The 15,580-nt window shown below is 53.3% G+C and overlaps 1 protein-coding gene across 4 annotated transcripts; it reads right to left on the minus strand.

Annotated features, from left to right (window-relative positions):
- Positions 1-1,421: 1,421 nt before the first annotated feature.
- Pbxip1 (PBX homeobox interacting protein 1) lies at positions 1,422-15,411 on the minus strand. Of its 4 annotated transcripts, none has more exons than XM_085835728.1 (11): positions 15,311-15,411; positions 12,681-12,765; positions 9,116-9,209; positions 8,812-8,879; positions 8,573-8,732; positions 6,662-6,889; positions 6,525-6,548; positions 6,174-6,256; positions 5,939-6,070; positions 4,077-5,296; positions 1,422-3,667 (listed from the first exon to the last, which is right to left on the minus strand). In XM_085835728.1, the coding sequence occupies exons 2-11, from the start codon at positions 12,729-12,731 to the stop codon at positions 3,574-3,576; spliced, it is 2,154 nt and encodes a 717-aa protein (XP_085691854.1). In that variant the 5' UTR covers positions 12,732-12,765; positions 15,311-15,411; the 3' UTR covers positions 1,422-3,573. The 4 variants fall into 4 exon arrangements, with proteins under 4 accessions (XP_085691854.1, XP_021013308.1, XP_085691853.1 ...); XM_021157649.3 differs by having other exon boundaries at positions 9,083-9,209; XM_085835727.1 differs by having other exon boundaries at positions 15,137-15,376.
- Between the last annotated feature and the right edge of the window lie 169 nt (positions 15,412-15,580).

The raw sequence follows: 15,580 nt of genomic DNA on the forward strand, positions 1-15,580 counted from the left end.
AGATAAAAGCAGCAAGGCTGGGAGAAACCTGATGTGTCCGGGTTCAGGACATTGCTGCAGTGCAATGGAGAAGCACCTAAGGCCTTGTTGTAAGCACATAAAGGGACCAGACGCATCTGTGGCCTAGAACCGGGATGAATATAAAGAGCTCCTGCACCTGGGTGCCTTTGAGAGGTTACCATGGCAACAGCTCGCTAGTCCTGAGGTCTGTCCTTGGGTCCAGCAGAGGAGACTGGGAACAGCTCTCAAGGGTAGTATTTACCCTAACTCTCAGGAACTAATAGGGACAGACAGGACCAGAGGTGACTCACTCCACTCCACTTGTCATTCTGTCACAGGTGGAGGGAGGGAGGGAGTGTGGTCAGGAGGTTGCAAGAAGCAGAGAGAGAGAGAGAGAGAGAGACATAGGCTGGTGGTGAAAGGCTGGGTTGCGGGCCTGTGGGGAGCCTGGAAAGGCAGTGAGAACAGATGAGAAGCAGAATCTGAAGGGAGAAGTAACAGGCTATGGCCCCCGGGAAAGCAGTTTTGGGGACTGGCTAAAGGAATGATGTTTTCCACTTAAATGTAGAAGGCCCTGCAAAGGGTGTGGCGGTACAGGACTGTAGTCCCAGCCTCTCAGGCCCCAGAGGCAAGAGGATTGAAAGTCTGAGGTCAGGCAGGGATATACAGTAATATCCTGTCTCCAAATAAAAATGGCAAGAGGTGCCACTGGCAGTAAAACCTTTGCCTGCCACACAGGGCGTCCTGGGTCTGACGCTAAAGAGAAGGGGAGAGAAAAAGAAACAGGACAGGAGAGAGGTATGGGTGAGAGAAGGGAGGCAGGAGAATAAGAGAATGAGTGGAGAAGGAGGAGGAGATATTGATATCTGAGAGGAAGAGAGGTAAGGCCCGACTACCCTCCACTCCAGTGAGACCCTCACAAAGCTCCCAGGGACACTCTGAGGGCAGCAGCCCCCAGAGAAAGGATGGAAAGTCAAGGCAAACACCACAAGCTTCAACTAGGCAAGTCCCAGCACAGACCCTAAAGAGCCAGCAGGGCCCAGCGCAGCACCCAGTATCTCTGCTCCTAGAATCACTTTGCCCTGGGTGCTGTCCTTCAGCCCTCAAGCACCGGCAGGGAGGGAGCAGAAGGCACTGCCTCCAGCCCTTCTCACACTCCATCCCACACACTCAGAGGAGCGCCTGTGGTCAGTCTTCAGTGTCACTATAGGTTGTGAGAGTGACAGAGAGAGGGACCTTAAGGCCATGGTGGGTATGAGGCCCTTCCCCCATGGGACCCCAATGTACCTGGTTCCCTGGCCCTCCCCAGCATGCCCCTTGGGTTAATGGCTCTCCTGTCCTTCCTAGATTGGTAGTTGCAGATGCAGTTCCACTGATAAAGCCCTGAGTGTGTGAGAAGAGAAGAACCAGGCTAGAGGGACTCTGAGACTCCAAAATTTATTATCCAACAGACATGAGCTCTTGACATGGAAACCAGATGCCAGAGAGCCCTATACCAACACCGTCTAGGAAACCAAGGCAGGCCTATAAATCCCCATCTCCAGACCCAGCACCCCCACAGACATGCCAGCCTGTCTGCCTCTGGCCTTGAGCTTTCACCCCGCCACCAAGGTCACCACATCTGTATAAACAGGTCAATCTCTGAAGACCCTCGAGTGAGCAGCAAAAGCAGGGTTAAACCTGCCTTCCTTCTGAGGGACACTGGTCCAGAGAGACAGGGAATACAATTGTCTTTCCTGGAGCCCCCAGCCTACAACACTGACCTGTGTAAGGTAATGTGCCTTCAGTCTAACCAGAGCTCCTGCTGCTGCAGATTCCATGCATATTAAAGGGTCTACAGGCCTAAGGCCTCACTCCCTGGTTCTGATACACAATAGACTTTTATTTTCAAAAAAAATGTGATGAGTGGTCTTTTTTTGTTTTTGCGTGTATGTTTGTGTACCGTGTGTGTGCCTGGTGCCTACAGAGCCAGAAGAGAACATCAGATCCCTGGAAACTAAAGTTGCAGACATTTGTGAGCTACCATGTGGGTGCTGGGAATCAAACCTGGGGCTTCTGGAAGAGCAGCCTGTGCCCTCAGTGGCTGAGCCATCGCTCCAGCACCACACAGTAGACTGTTTAAACATTTGTGGAATGAGCCACCCTTTCTACCTGTCTTGTCTAGCACGGAAATTAAACAAGCCACTGCACTTAAAAGCCTTTTAACAGTGACATAAAAGCATTGCTAAATAATTCAAAATCGATTCCAGCACATTCTAGAGCCTCCTGTTTTGTTTTGAGACAGGGTTTCTCTGTTTAGCTCTGGCTATCCTGGAACTCACTTTGTAGACCAGGCTGGCCTCAAACTCAGAAATCAGCCTGCCTCTGCCTCCCAAGGGCTGGGATTAAAGGCATGCGCCACCACTGCCCAGTAAACCTACAGTTCTTAATCCCCTCCTTAACTGACCTGACCTGTGTGGTCACTGACCCCTACAGTCCCTGGGAGAGTTCCAGAGCTAGAAGCCCAGTGTGCTACCAATAGCGTAGAGGTTAGAACTGAGGGGGAGGGGCGTTCCTGAAGAATAACCAGGGGGATTCTGGGAATTCTTGAGAGCTAGTTAAATGGGTAGGGGGTCTGGGGTGTGGGGTGGTGACCAGGGGCAGGAGGGAGAAGTCTAGAGAAATGTGGAGCCAGAGCGCCACCTAGTGGCTCCCTCACCTCTGCAGACCCAGGTTAGCGTGTTCCCTGCCCTCCACAGCACGCTCCAAAAAAGGGATCAATTCTTGTGTGGCAGAAACAGGATGTCTGCTTCCTTGCTTTACTGACTCCATTCCCTTCAGCTCTCTTTCTGAGGATAAGAACACCACACTGTGGAGGATGACCTGGCTTGAGGCCACCCAACCTAGACTGTGAGACAATTGGTGGCTGGACTCAAGGCTAGGCTCCTTGGGGAAGGTGGGCGCACATGGGGAATGGATGGGAAGGCCGAGTGCAGTGCCTAGATTGTGCCTAAACACCAGCGTGGTGACTACAAGGTGTTCCTTGCATTTAGGGACCACCTCAAGTGACAGAGCCCTGCCATGGTGGGACAGCTCAGGTGGGGAGGTGAAAGCTGCAAGAGGCATGCATGGTGAGGGCTCCTCAGGCTTAGGGACAGCTGTCTCCACAGCTAGCAAAACCCCAAGGCAAGTCTGGAGCTAAGTCTCTAACCAGCAGCTCCAGCACAGGGTGGTAGGCTCTGCTGTGAACCCAGGATAGCCACAAAAAAGGACAGCTCTCTGGCTTCAGAATAAGAGTCCTCCCCAGCAGGCTCCCAGCAGGCCCCTACATGTCACTTAGTACCCAGGGCCTTTATCTTTGCATATGTCTGCTTAGACAGTTCAGCAGCGCCAACTATGGCCTTTTTTTTTTCTAGCAAAAGTAGTACCAGTGCAGGGCCAAGTGCGTTGCTCTCTTCTGTGAAGGACATTCAAGGGCACCAACGAGCCAGGAGGGGCCCGCTGGACAGTGGGAGCATAGCTGCTAGGGTCACATAACTCCAGGCATCTTGAGCTGGGTGCATGCCAAGGCCGGCTGTTGCAGCAGGACAGGGCTCAGCCTTGGTGGTAGTGGTGCGGATGGCGGCTGTGCTCTTCCCTGGGCCCCACAACTCTGGGGTTCCAGGAGTGCTTCTCCTTCTTTCGCGACCTATGGGGGAGACAGGGAAGGAAGCAGGAAATGGCCTTTAGGAAACAATGCCACATACTGAGATAGGACCCCCTAAGGAGAAGGAGCCCTGTTCTTCTGGTGGAGGCCAGCTCAGGTGACTGCCACCAAGCAAGGGAGGAACCTGGGCTCCAGGATGAATCCATTGGGGGAGACAAGGGGCCCTCTATGTACAGGCAAGGTGGGGAGGGGGTCCTGGCTCAAAGGGGAACCCCTCAGGACCACCGCAGCCCCTCATGGAAAGATGGGAAGTGTACCCAGAAGCCTTCTTTTTCTAAGGCCAGGGGATCAGAAATGAAGAGAGAGACTCAAGCTACAGACCTCTTCATTCAGGGCCCAACGCCTTCAAATCCCTCGGCTACTCCCTCCCCCGCCCATCCCCAATTCCCACCTCTTCTTCAGTGCCTTGTCCCCAAAGAAGTGGCCGAAGACGAAGTCCTCAAAGTCATCCACTTCATCATCGTCGCCTGTCTGTTTCAGTGCCACCTCCTCCAGGCTGTCCTCCAAGGCATCCACAAAATCTCTGAAGCGAAGCCGGTCGTGCCTGAAGACGCCATCTTCTCCAAAGTAAGCAGGTGAGAGGGGCAGCTGTTTGGTCAGCTGCCCAGCCCAGGGCAGCCGAGACAAGTATTCTCTCAGCACAGAGGCCAGCTCCTGCTGCCGCACAGGGGCCAGCTCCATACCAAAGAGGGCCAGGCCCTCCTGCCGGGCACAGTCGGCCACACCTGAACAGCCCTGAGGGGGCCGGTACTTGCGCCTCAGCAGCTCCTCCCAGGAGGACAGGGCGTCAGGGCTGTTGTCTTTCCCCCAAGAATGCTTCTGCCTTTCTCCAGATTGGGAGTTCCCATCTTTCCAAGGGTGTACCTTGGGGTCCTGTCGCTTGCTGTCCTTTCTGCTCCCAGATTCATCCGCCCGCAGTCTGTCCTCCCTCCAGCGCCCAGTGTGCTCCCGACCCTCATCCCTCCAGCTCCTTTTCCTCTCCTGGCCAGACTCCTCCTTCCTTGGCTTCCAGTGCTCAGCCTTCTGATCCCTCTGCCCACCGCGCCACTTCTCCTTCCCACTCCACTCCCTGGGATTCTGGGTGTGAGGCTTCTTCTGGTGCCAGGCTTCCGAGTCATTGGGGGACCTGCCAGTGTTGATACCCTGATTCTCCAGGCCCTGCAGTGTCTGGGCCAACATGTGACCGAGTTCAGCCAGGCCAGCATGAGCTGGGGCTCCCCGGCCAGCATCCCGCAAGCCCCTCTGCAGGTCACGGTGCACAGACCCCAGCAGCTGCCACTGTCTCTGCAGCTCCTGCCTTAGGGCCTTGGCCTCCGCCTCAAGCTGCTTATGCTGCTCCAATAAGCTGGGGTCTGGTTCCTGCCCTTTGTGGCCTTGTTCTTTAGTGGCCTTGCCATCCTGTGGACCTCCACCCCAGTTGAGACACACCCCATCCACACCCCGGACACAGTTAGCCTCTAGCCCTTGGAGTCGGGCCCTTAGCTGCTGCAGTTCTGACTCTAGGGCCTGGTGGGAGGTCTTGCCCTGCTGCAGGGCTTCCCGGAGCCGGGCATTCTCCTCCTCCAGCCCTTTGGGCTGGTGCAACAGGCTCTGAAGTTCTTCTTTCTGAGCCTAGAATGTAGTTAGAAACAGAAGAAAACAGAAGTCGTCCTTGTCAGGGTGGGCACAATGCCTTCTACCCCAATTCTATTCTATTAGAGTGGGCAAGGGCTAGAGATGCAGTTCTGTTGGTAGTGAGCCTGCGTAGTGCGTGCAAGGCCCTGGGTGTGAGCCCAGTGCTGCCTGGAGAGCCAGAACGGCTCCTCCTCTTCTTCACCCCTTGTCTGGGTCAGTTCCTGAGATGGTCGAATCCTACCCAGCATCTACGTCCTTACACAACAAACATATACTCTTTAGACCCAGCATAGCCACTAGCTAGCTAGCCCTCCCCGTCCCTCTTCCACCCCCTCTACCCAGAGCGGACACTGCGCATTGATCCTAGCACTTAGTATGAGCCTTGGCGTGTTCTTCAAATGGGAAGACCTTACTCATCACTCAGAGGTGACCTGGCATGTAAACCAGGCACACCGGCCCTAACACAGTCCTTAGCATGAGGGAGGCAAGCAAGACCAAGAAGATGCCCTCACTACAGTGGCAAAGGGCGAGGCTCCAGGGTCAGGTGACTAGGGAAAACTCCCTCTGGGGAAGCCCACTAGGACATACTAGGTAAAGGAGGCCAAATGAAGCCCCCCCCCCCCTCTTGCTAGGGCCCACCTGCAGCTGAGCCTGCAGCAGCCGGATATCCTGGTTCTCCTTGGCCAGCTTGTCCAGCAGAAGCCCCATGCTCTGCAGATTGGGGACACTGTCTGGTGGGACACTTGAAGCCTGCAGGTGCTCTATCTCATCCTGATGATAGAAGAGCAGCTACTTCGTGCTTCCTCCCAGGCAGGGCAACCCAGCTCCTCCCACCAGTGCTCCCCCCCCCCACCTATGGAAAACCCATACGCACCTGCCTGTTCCCCACAGTCTCTACCAGTTCAGTCTCTGGCCCGGTTTCTGGAAAGACCTGCAATTCGGCTTCCTCCATGGGTCCTGTGGGTTAGTGAGCACCTGAATCCCTGGTCCACAGAGCCCATCACCCCTCTCCTAGTCACCCCTCTTTCACTGAGCACACCCCATGGCCTGTCACACACCCCATGGCCTGTCGTCCTGCTGAGTTAAAGGGATAAATGGCACCCTGAACAGCTGACAAGTTCAACAGCTGAAGAAATAACATGCACCTCTGAACCTGAGAGCCTCTCCCCATACAACACACATTACCACCCAACACAGACAGAAAGCCAGGGCCTCTCCTGCTCACCAGTCTCAGGCTCCAGCAGTGCACCTGAAAATGAAGACAGTCTGGTGAGGCCTCAGGGAAGCAGGCAGAGGTAGGTGTGGACAGGGCAGCAAGGCAGGGCCAAAGGACAGACTGGAGGCCCAGCCAGTGGTACTCACCAGAGAACAGGAGGATCCCTAGGCCCAGAAGAACCAGGGCCCCCAGGAAACACATGTTGAGGGAGATGCCCAGCTCTCCACCTATACCCTCGCCCTTGGCCTGGTCCTCCACATCCACGGGTACCACGGGCTGGGCTGAGCTGGGCTCCCGGCCCCTCCGTCTCCGCAGACCCTCCAAATCTACATCAGTGTCATCGTCACTGCTAGAGCAGCGATGCTCTTTCCAAACTAGAGGAAGGGAAGAGGAAAGGGCAGTGAGACAGGCAGAGGTGACACAGGGACACAGGGAAAAGGAGGAAGGCACCAGGAGGCCCAGCCCTGGCCACAGAGAAGGCACACGAAGACTGCCCACTCAAGCTGCGTACTAACTGACCGGCCCTGTCCAGTCACTGACAAACATCTACAAATAGGAGCGGCTTCTATAAAATCCTTCTTCTTTCAGTAGGCCTCACATCAAGTTTCTACACAGGATCCCACCATCTTGGGCCCCCCGCTAAACTCCTTGGCCACTGTGCTCTTTTGGCTTTTCCCAGTCCTTTTCCCTCATAACCTCTTACCCAGCCCACTCTCCTGCCCTCCGAGGTCTTCCCAGCGTCCCAGGCTTGCCTCTCTGACTTATGTGTCCTCTAGTCACATTTTTCAGGGTCTCCCCCTCAGGGGGACATTCAACCCACTACCCTCCGACTCCATCTTTCCTAGTGTGTCCCCGTACCTTGGGTTCAGGGAGAGGCACACCAATGCCTTTCTGGTTAACCTCAATCTTCCCTCTCTAGCCCATGTCGGACAGTTCTCCACTTGATGGCCTTCATAGTCAGTAGACTCTCTTTGCAGGCCTCACAGTCCCTGCCTGAGGTCCCACCTCAGCCTCCCCTGGCTATTCGACAGAGATGGAGGGTGTGGGGAGGTGTGTCTCCTATCACCTCTGCCACTGCCTTAGACAGACTGGGGACTAGCCCCAGTCTTTTGTTGGTGCCATGTTCTGAAGTGTTTTTTCCTGACCTATTCTATGCTCAATACAGCTTCTCAAATGTCACCTCCACCTGTCCCTGTCTCTCCCTCCTTCTTACCCACCACCTGACTGAGCGGTCTCCTGCCCACTCCTTCAGGAACTGATGAATCGAATGTCCTTTCTGCATCCCTGATAGTCTGACTAGATCTGTGGCTTAGGCCAGTCAGCTTCTTACACAGTCCCTCCTGAGCCTTCCACCTTCCCTCACCATGGGTCCAGAGCCAGCACAAGGAAAGGACTCTGGAAATAAAGGGTTTGTTCGAGAACAGGTTTATGACCTGTAGGTCGAGACCCTTTAGGAGTCAAATGACCCTTTCACAGGGGTTACCTAAGACCATTGGAAAACACAGATATTTACATTATGATTCAATTACACATATGAAGTAGTAATGAAAGTAATTTTACGGTTGGAGGTCACCATAGCATGAGGAACCGTATTAAAGGTCACAACATAAACCGGGCAGTGGTGACACATGCGCACGCCTTTAATCCCAGCACTCGGGAGGCAGAGGCAGGCGGATTTCCGAGTTCGAGGCCAGCCTGGTCTAAAGAGTGAGTTCCAGGACAGCCAGAGCTACACAGAGAAACTCTGTCTTGAAAAACCAAAAACAAACAAACAAATTGGTCCTTCAACCTTCATTAGGAAGGTTGAAAACCACTGCTCTAGAAACAAGAAAAGAGGACACCCGGAAGAAAGGAAAGAATCAGCTAGCCATGGGCCCTCCTTCAAGCTCCCTAACTTCTCTTGTCTGGAATTCCAGACAGTTGTGAGCTGGCATGTGGGTGCTGGAATTGAACTCAGGCCCTCTGAAGAGCAGCTAGTGCTCTTGACGACAGAGCCATCCCTCTACCCCTCCATGCTTTCTAAAAGGTGGGCAACGGAAGGCAAGATGGCCCCTGACCTGCTCTGGGACTTGAGGGTAGGTTCTGTGGATGGATCTCACTCTCCAGGTCCTGTGTGTCTGGTCCGAGGCTCGTCACCACAGGAGTCTCCTGCGAATCTTCCTGGACCACTGTGTCTCCAGGGATCTCCGTCCCATGACTATCGGCTCCCAGAGTGCCCTGATGTGGACGAAGCTGTGAGACGTGCCCTCTCCACTCCCCCCTCACCCCCTCCACCTGCCCCAGGGAAGTACCTCACCTTGGCCGCAGACTCCTCTGTCAGAACAATAGTTTCTTTCTGGGAACTTTCCGTCTGGAAAAGCTTCTCTGTGATGGAAGATAAAGCCCAGAAAAACCCACAGCCCTGAACTGAACAGTGCAGCCCTTTAGCACCCACAGGCCCCAGCCACTTCAGAGAGTGGCAGCTCATAAGGTCAGACTAATAAGCAAATAACGTAGGTGATCACCCTTCCCCCCATTAAAACGATAAGAGGACAGGTTACACCCAACCCTCCATGAACCCCCATTACCTTCTCCATCCAAGGTCCCAGCTAATTCTTTACCATCTGCCTTGGAGGAGTCCCGAAGGGCCTGGGAGGCTCCCTCAGATTCTGGGTCCATCCTGGGTTCTGGGCCCAGAGTCTCCACAGGCAGATTCTGGCCAGAGGGAGATGAGAACTAAGATATTTTGTGAGACCATCAGGACAAAATCAGGAGCAGAGATTCCCCGATTGGATCTGAGGGGGCTAGCTGCACTCAAATATCACAGCCCACATCTCAGAAACTGCAGCCTGCTCTACCCTGGTGCTATCCAAAGTGGTTATTCTACTCTGCAACTTCCTACCCTTCCCCATTGCCCCAGAGGCCAGGTTTCTATGAACTCATAGCCCCAAGTAAGGATCTGGGACCAGAACATTCACCCAGCAGACCCTGAGAGAGGCCAACAGTATCTGGGACCCCTGCCCCTATCATCAGTGCTGCGCTCCTCATAAGCTAACAACCCAACCCAGACCCAGGTCACGGTTATGCTCTCAGGGACACCCCTGAAGAGAGAGAATTATTTCTGGACGTAGAGCAGAGTCCTCTCCTCTGCCCACCCACACATCCATCTTCAGTTCTCTGGCCTTTCCCATTGGCCTATATGCCCCCAGATCTCCCAGCAGCTACAGGCAGAGGCCCAACTACCCCCAGCCACAGCCAGCCTGACCCCATGGTGCTGGCTTGCAGCCTGACCCTTAGCTCTGACTACTCCACTTGGGCAACTTTTCTGCACACAACTCCTTGGCAGACGACACCTGCCCACCCCAGGACTCCGCTCTACGTCCAGAAATAATTCTCTCTCTCTCTCTCTCTCTCTCTCTCTCTCTCTGTATGTCTGTGTATGTGTGTCACTGTGTGTCTGTCTGTATGTGTCTATGAAGGCACACATAATACCACAGTATAAATGTGGAGGTAAAAAAAATCAACCTCAGTCAGGTGTTGTAGCACATGCCTTTAATCCCAGCACACAGGTGGCAGACGCAGATGGGTTTCTGCAAATTTCAGGCCAGCCTGGTCTACATAGTAAGTTCCAGACCAGTCAGGGCTATTCAGCAAGAAAAGGGAGGGGGATAACTCGCCTCAGTCCTCCCCCTGTGCCTCTTTTGAACATTATCCTCTGCTGTATTTGCAGAGGAGCTGGCCTTGGACTTGTGAGAATTCTCCTGTTTCCTGCTCCTATCTCATTATAGGAGCAGCAGGACTGCAAACACGCACGAGCATATCACAGTGTTAGTGGCTTTGGGGAGCTTAACTCAGGGTCGCAAGCTTATGTGGCAAGTGCTTTACCCACTAAGCCCAACTTTCCAGGGGGGAGGAATGTGTGTGTGTGTGTGTGTGTGTATCCACCTCCTCTGTCTCCTGGCCACTGTGGATAAAGCCATAAAGCCATGCATACCTGGCTCAAGGATAACTTTTTTTTTCCTTTGGGTTTTTCGAGGCAGGGTTTCTCTGTGTAGCCCTGGCTGTCCTGGAACTCACTCTGTAGACCAGGCTGGCCTCGAACTCAGAAATCAGCCTGCCTCTGCCTCCCAAGTGCTGGGATTAAAGGCATGCGCCACCACCGCCCGGCAAGAATAACTTTTGACCTCAGTATATTCCTTGGCAATTTCCAAATCACCTTTTCCTCAGGGTTACCCCTCCAAGGCAAGGATCACAAAACTGATTTATAATAAAGGATGAACAGGTGAAATACTTGGCCCAAGTCCCCCCGCTGTCAGCAAAGGCACTATGACAGGAGACCAGGGCCCACTGAGCACAGGGCCTATCTTAATTCCCACCATTGAGCACTGGTCCTTGTATTCTACTCTAAGGTCACTGCTGAGGTCAACTCCTCACCCCCAGTTGGTCTCCTAAAGGGCACCTCAAACCCAACAAGTCTAAACCGAGTTCTGTGGCTTCTCTAGCTCCTGGTGTTTATTTATTTAATTCATTAATTTAGTGACACAAGGTCTCATGTATCCCAAAACTTGCTGTGTAGCCAAGGGTAACCCTGACCTCCTGACCCTCTAGCCTCCATCTCCCAATTAATGGGCTTACAGCTTGCTCCACTGTGTCCAGTTCCTCCTAGTGGCTCTAAGGAAGTCTCTGAGGTCCCTTAGACACATGCTGCCATCCCTCTCTAGCTACAAGTGCCCAGCCTACCAGGCCTTCTCCCTTCTTGGTGGTACCAGGAGCCCTCTGGTTTCCTGCCCTAACAAATACCACCTGGAAAGCTAGAGAAGCTTTGAAAGCACTGTCCCTGTCCCCATCCAGCCACACAGGCTTGGTCCCCTGCCAGTGACTCTGAGTGTTAGGCTACTCTCCAACTCAGCAGCCCTGCACTGTCCGCTCATCAGATGACACATATGCTGGCTAATTTTATGTCAACCTGACACAGGCTAGAGTCATCTGAGAGGCCAGAACCCCAACTGGGAAAATGCCCTCATAAGATCAGGCTGTAACCAGGCCTATAGAGCATTTTCTTAATTAGTGATTGATGGGGGGAGGACCCATCCCATTGTGGGTGGTACCATCCTGGGCTAGTGGTTCTGGGTTCTAGAAGAAAACAGGCTGAGCAAGCCATGGGGAGCAAGGCAGTAAGCAGCACCCCTCCATAGGTGCATCAGCTCCTGCCTCCACGTTCCTGCCCTGTTTGAGTTTCTGACCTGACTTCCCTCAGTGATGGACTGTTACCTGAAGTATAGGTTCAAATAAACCCTTTCACCCACAAGTTGCTTTGGTCACGGTGCTTTATCACAGCAATAGTAGCCCTTAGACAATACCCTTGAAGAGGCCCTTCCAACAGAGTTTATAGCAGGTGTCCGTCCACCTTATCCTAAGGCTCTTCAGTCTCCTCAACATGGCTCGCCTTCATCACCTCATGACCTTACTCTTGCTGCAGTCACACCAGAAGTTCCTCTCTGCTTCCCTCAGCTGACCTATCTGGTCCCTTCTTCCCTGCTCAGCCCAAGCCCCAACAGCAGAGTTCCGTGCCGGATCTCCTCCCTGCACTGGAGCTCCATAAAAGCCCATAGGGACTCTGCAATGACCATTAGGACCAGGAGGAGAACAGGACAGATCCAGAAAGCAGTGTGGGAAGCCAGGCCAACCTAAGACTTCCTCAGAGGTCCCAATGAAAGGACAAAGGGAACTTTAGTTCTGTGTCCCTTGTTCATGAACAGGCTTGGCAATGCTGGTCTAGGGCTGCAGCCAGGGTCTTGAAGGAGTCAAGGTTGCAGTTTCTGGTGACTTGACTCTTTCCCCTAGAATGTGGCTATCCAGCCCAAGGCAGCTGAGTCTGAGGTATCCTGTGTTCTTTGCCAACATTGTCTGACTTAGCTCTCTGCTGATCTTGGCTACTTCTTCCTGTAAATAGCATACAGGACACCGTACCTCAGAGTAAACTTGCTTGGCATCAGTAGCCAGCTTGTGTAAGACTCTGGGTCCCAGCTGTTGCTTTGATCTTCTTCATTCCCTAATCCCTAGCACTCTCACTCCCACGACCACACCTTGCTGTGCAGGACCCTTACGCCTGCAGGTTCCGGACAAAGCAGCCCACCCCTGAAGGAATCCCCTCTCCCATGTGCTGCCCAGGCCCACTCTTCCTACCTCAGAGCCAGCGAGCACCCAGCTATTATCTGAGTCTGGGCAGGAGGCCATAGTTGTGGAGGTCCAGTGCAGCTAGAGTGGCCACCTGCAGAGAAAAGCTCTCTTAAGAAAGGGAGTTCCTGGGTGTGGAGGCCTACACTTGCTTTTAATCCCAGTGGCTCTTTGAGTGTGATGCCAGAGCAAGTTCCAGGATAGCCGGGGCAACACAGATGAGCTTTGTTCCAAAGAAACAACCAAAAGATGAAGAAGAAAGAAGAGGAAGGAAGAAGGAAGAAAAAGAAGGAGGAGGAAGAGGAGGAAAAAGAGGGGGAGGAAGAGGAAGAAGAAGAAGAAGGAAGAGGAGGGAAAGGAGGAGGAAGAGGAGAAAAGGAGGGAGAGGAGGAGGAAGCAGAGGAGGAAGAGGAAAAGGAAGAAGAGGAGTAGGAGGAGGGAAAGGAGGAGGAGAGTTCCCTTCAGGAGAGGCAGACAGCAGCAGCAGGATTTCAGGCCTCAAAAGATGGGCAGTCTCCTCAGAACCCCGGGCTGGACCCAGTCCTCCTGCCCCAGGTCCCATAGCTTTCCTGACGGTATTCACTTCACTCTGCTAAAAGCCACAGGAAAGCTACCTCATTCAAGGGTCCATAGGACCTTGGAAAACTGCACTGGCCATAAAGATTCAAAGAGGAACAAAGGCTGAGAAGTCCAACCCCTGGTGTTCTGGCTAGAGGAGGAATCTCAGAGGCTGACTGACTGAAGAGAGAAGGAAATGACCTGGGTCCCTTTCACAATACCTGGGTCCTCCATAGTCCCCAGTGTCCTCCCACAGAGCCCAAAGAGAAGGCCCACCAGCCTCCTCAAGGCCCAAGTGTCCCAGTACCCACCCACCATCAGTCCTCCACGCACTGGGGGCACTTAGGGCAGTGGTTCTCAACCTGTGAGTCGACATCCCACAGGGCTTACACACCAGATATCCTGCGTATCAGAGATTTACACTAGGATTCGTGACAGCAGCAAAACTACAGTTCTGAAGTAGCAACGAAATAACTTCACAGTTGGGGGTCACCACAACATGAGGAACTGTATTAAAGGGTCGCAGCGTTAGGAAGGTTGGGGACTACCGGTTTCGGGGTTCTCAGCACTGGCTGTGCAGGGCTCAGCTAGGATTACCACTGGAGTGAGCAGGAAGGAAGTTTTCCAATATTGTAGGGCCCAGTGGCCCACTTGGGTCACTCCCTCCCAACCTTAAATTGTACAGGTTGATCTCTGGGATCTTGAAAGTGACTGGGGAGAAGTGGAGGAGCGGGGTTGTGGCAATTACCATCGATAAATCACATTATGATCTGCAAAATGGGGGGTGGGGAACTGGGCCTCTGATCCTGTCCCTTGCTAATCATCTTGGAGGGCAGCTGGGGTTAAGGTATCACCCTCCACTTCCAAAGACCAGTATAAAGCAAGGCTGTGCCCTTGAGCCAGGGAGGTGCAACTGGGATCAAGCAAGAGGATGGAGTGACAGACAGCTAGCTGACCCACTGGCAGAAAAGGCAGAATGTGAAATTTAACTGTACCAGCCAAATGCTCCCCAACTACTCCCACTGGGTTTAAGTCCTGCGTGATTGCCTTAAAAAATCCTGTGGCTCCTGTTGGGCAAGATTCAAGCCCAAGATAGGTAAAGGACATCTAGTGGTGTCTTCCACAATGCTCATGTCTCCTAGACGCTGGTACCCATCCCACACAGGGACAAAACAATTGCAATGACTTCCCTATACCAAGTCCCCCTAAAAATACCTGAACTCCCCACCCCCTTCTTCTAGTGACACCCACACAGTCATCTTCCTTCAGCTTTCGGCTCTCTGCCCCTCCACTGTCCTGCCATCCCAGTTGCTGTGTGTGACTGCTAACAGGTGGCAGCAGGAAGGAAGTGGCCACAGCAGCTAGAGCAGAAGTCCCTGTTTATCCCTGGCTGTTTACAGCCTGCTCAGGTCCTCCAGAACTCAGCACCATGGCAACCAGGGTGATGTCAGACCCATCGTCTCCATGGAAATCGGCAATGGTATGGTATTTGGGTCAACAAGACAAACCTAAAACTGAAGCAGAAGCCTTCCTAGAACCCCTGCACTCGGGGTCCCAACCCTTGATACCAAAAAGCATCCCCGCTTTCCCAGGCCGGCACATCGGCACATTAATACCTTATTAGGAAGCCTGTCTAAGCAATCCAGCGCCCACTTAGCTGCCACCCTTCCCAGCTGTGATTTTAGGGCAGTCTTTGACCTCTATGAAGAAAACCCACCCACTACTCTCCCCTTTTCACTCAGGCAGGATTCCACAAAAACTTCTGCTGTTTCTAAAACACGGCTAAAAAGACAGTGTTCCCAGTCTGCACAAAACTGGGAAGTCTGGTTTGATACGCCCTTGATTGTCTCTAACTTCCTTCTCTGTCTGACCTTTAAAGGGAAGGACCTGGGACCACAAAAACTTGCCTGAGTTCCTGCTTCGGAATCATCTGTCTCACTCCTTCCCCGCCCTTCGGTCCTGTGTTGGGCAGTATGTGGACGCCGGGGCTGCCCACTCCTTTTATACAGCTTTGCCCTCTTTTGTTATCTGGGGATAAAGTGGGATCTGTAACGCCCCTTCCCGGTAAGGGCTTTCTTTACCTGACCCAGCTCTCGCTTCAGTCTTCAGCTTAATTTGTTGCAACCTCCCGTGGTTTCCAGCCCAGGAAGACAAGAGGGGAGTCACGTGGCTAGTGTTTGACCAGTGAAAAGTCGACTTCCCCGCGGGGGTGTGTGAGGGGGAACTTTTGACCAATAAAAAGCTGGACTTGAACGCCCAGGCAGGGAAGAGAAGACCTACGCAGGACCTCTCTCCCTTGGTTTATCTTTTGGTGGGCAATTTGGTCTCCAGCAAAGTAAATTTGGGGGACC

This window comes from Mus caroli, unplaced genomic scaffold (genome assembly GCF_978045245.1).
Source record: "Mus caroli unplaced genomic scaffold, Mus_caroli_1 scaffold_3, whole genome shotgun sequence".
Taxonomy (NCBI): Eukaryota; Metazoa; Chordata; class Mammalia; order Rodentia; family Muridae; genus Mus; species Mus caroli.

Coding starts and splice junctions, on each gene's coding strand:
- Pbxip1 (XM_021157649.3), bottom strand. CDS start 12,731: ATGGCCTCCTGCCCAGACTCAGATAATAGCTGGGTGCTCGCTGGCTCT. Junction 6,549..6,661: donor AGGGATCCTCCTGTTCTCTG/GTGAGTACCACT, acceptor CTTCATTTTCAG/GTGCACTGCTGGAGCCTGAG. Junction 3,668..4,076: donor GACAAGGCACTGAAGAAGAG/GTGGGAATTGGG, acceptor TCTCCCCCATAG/GTCGCGAAAGAAGGAGAAGC.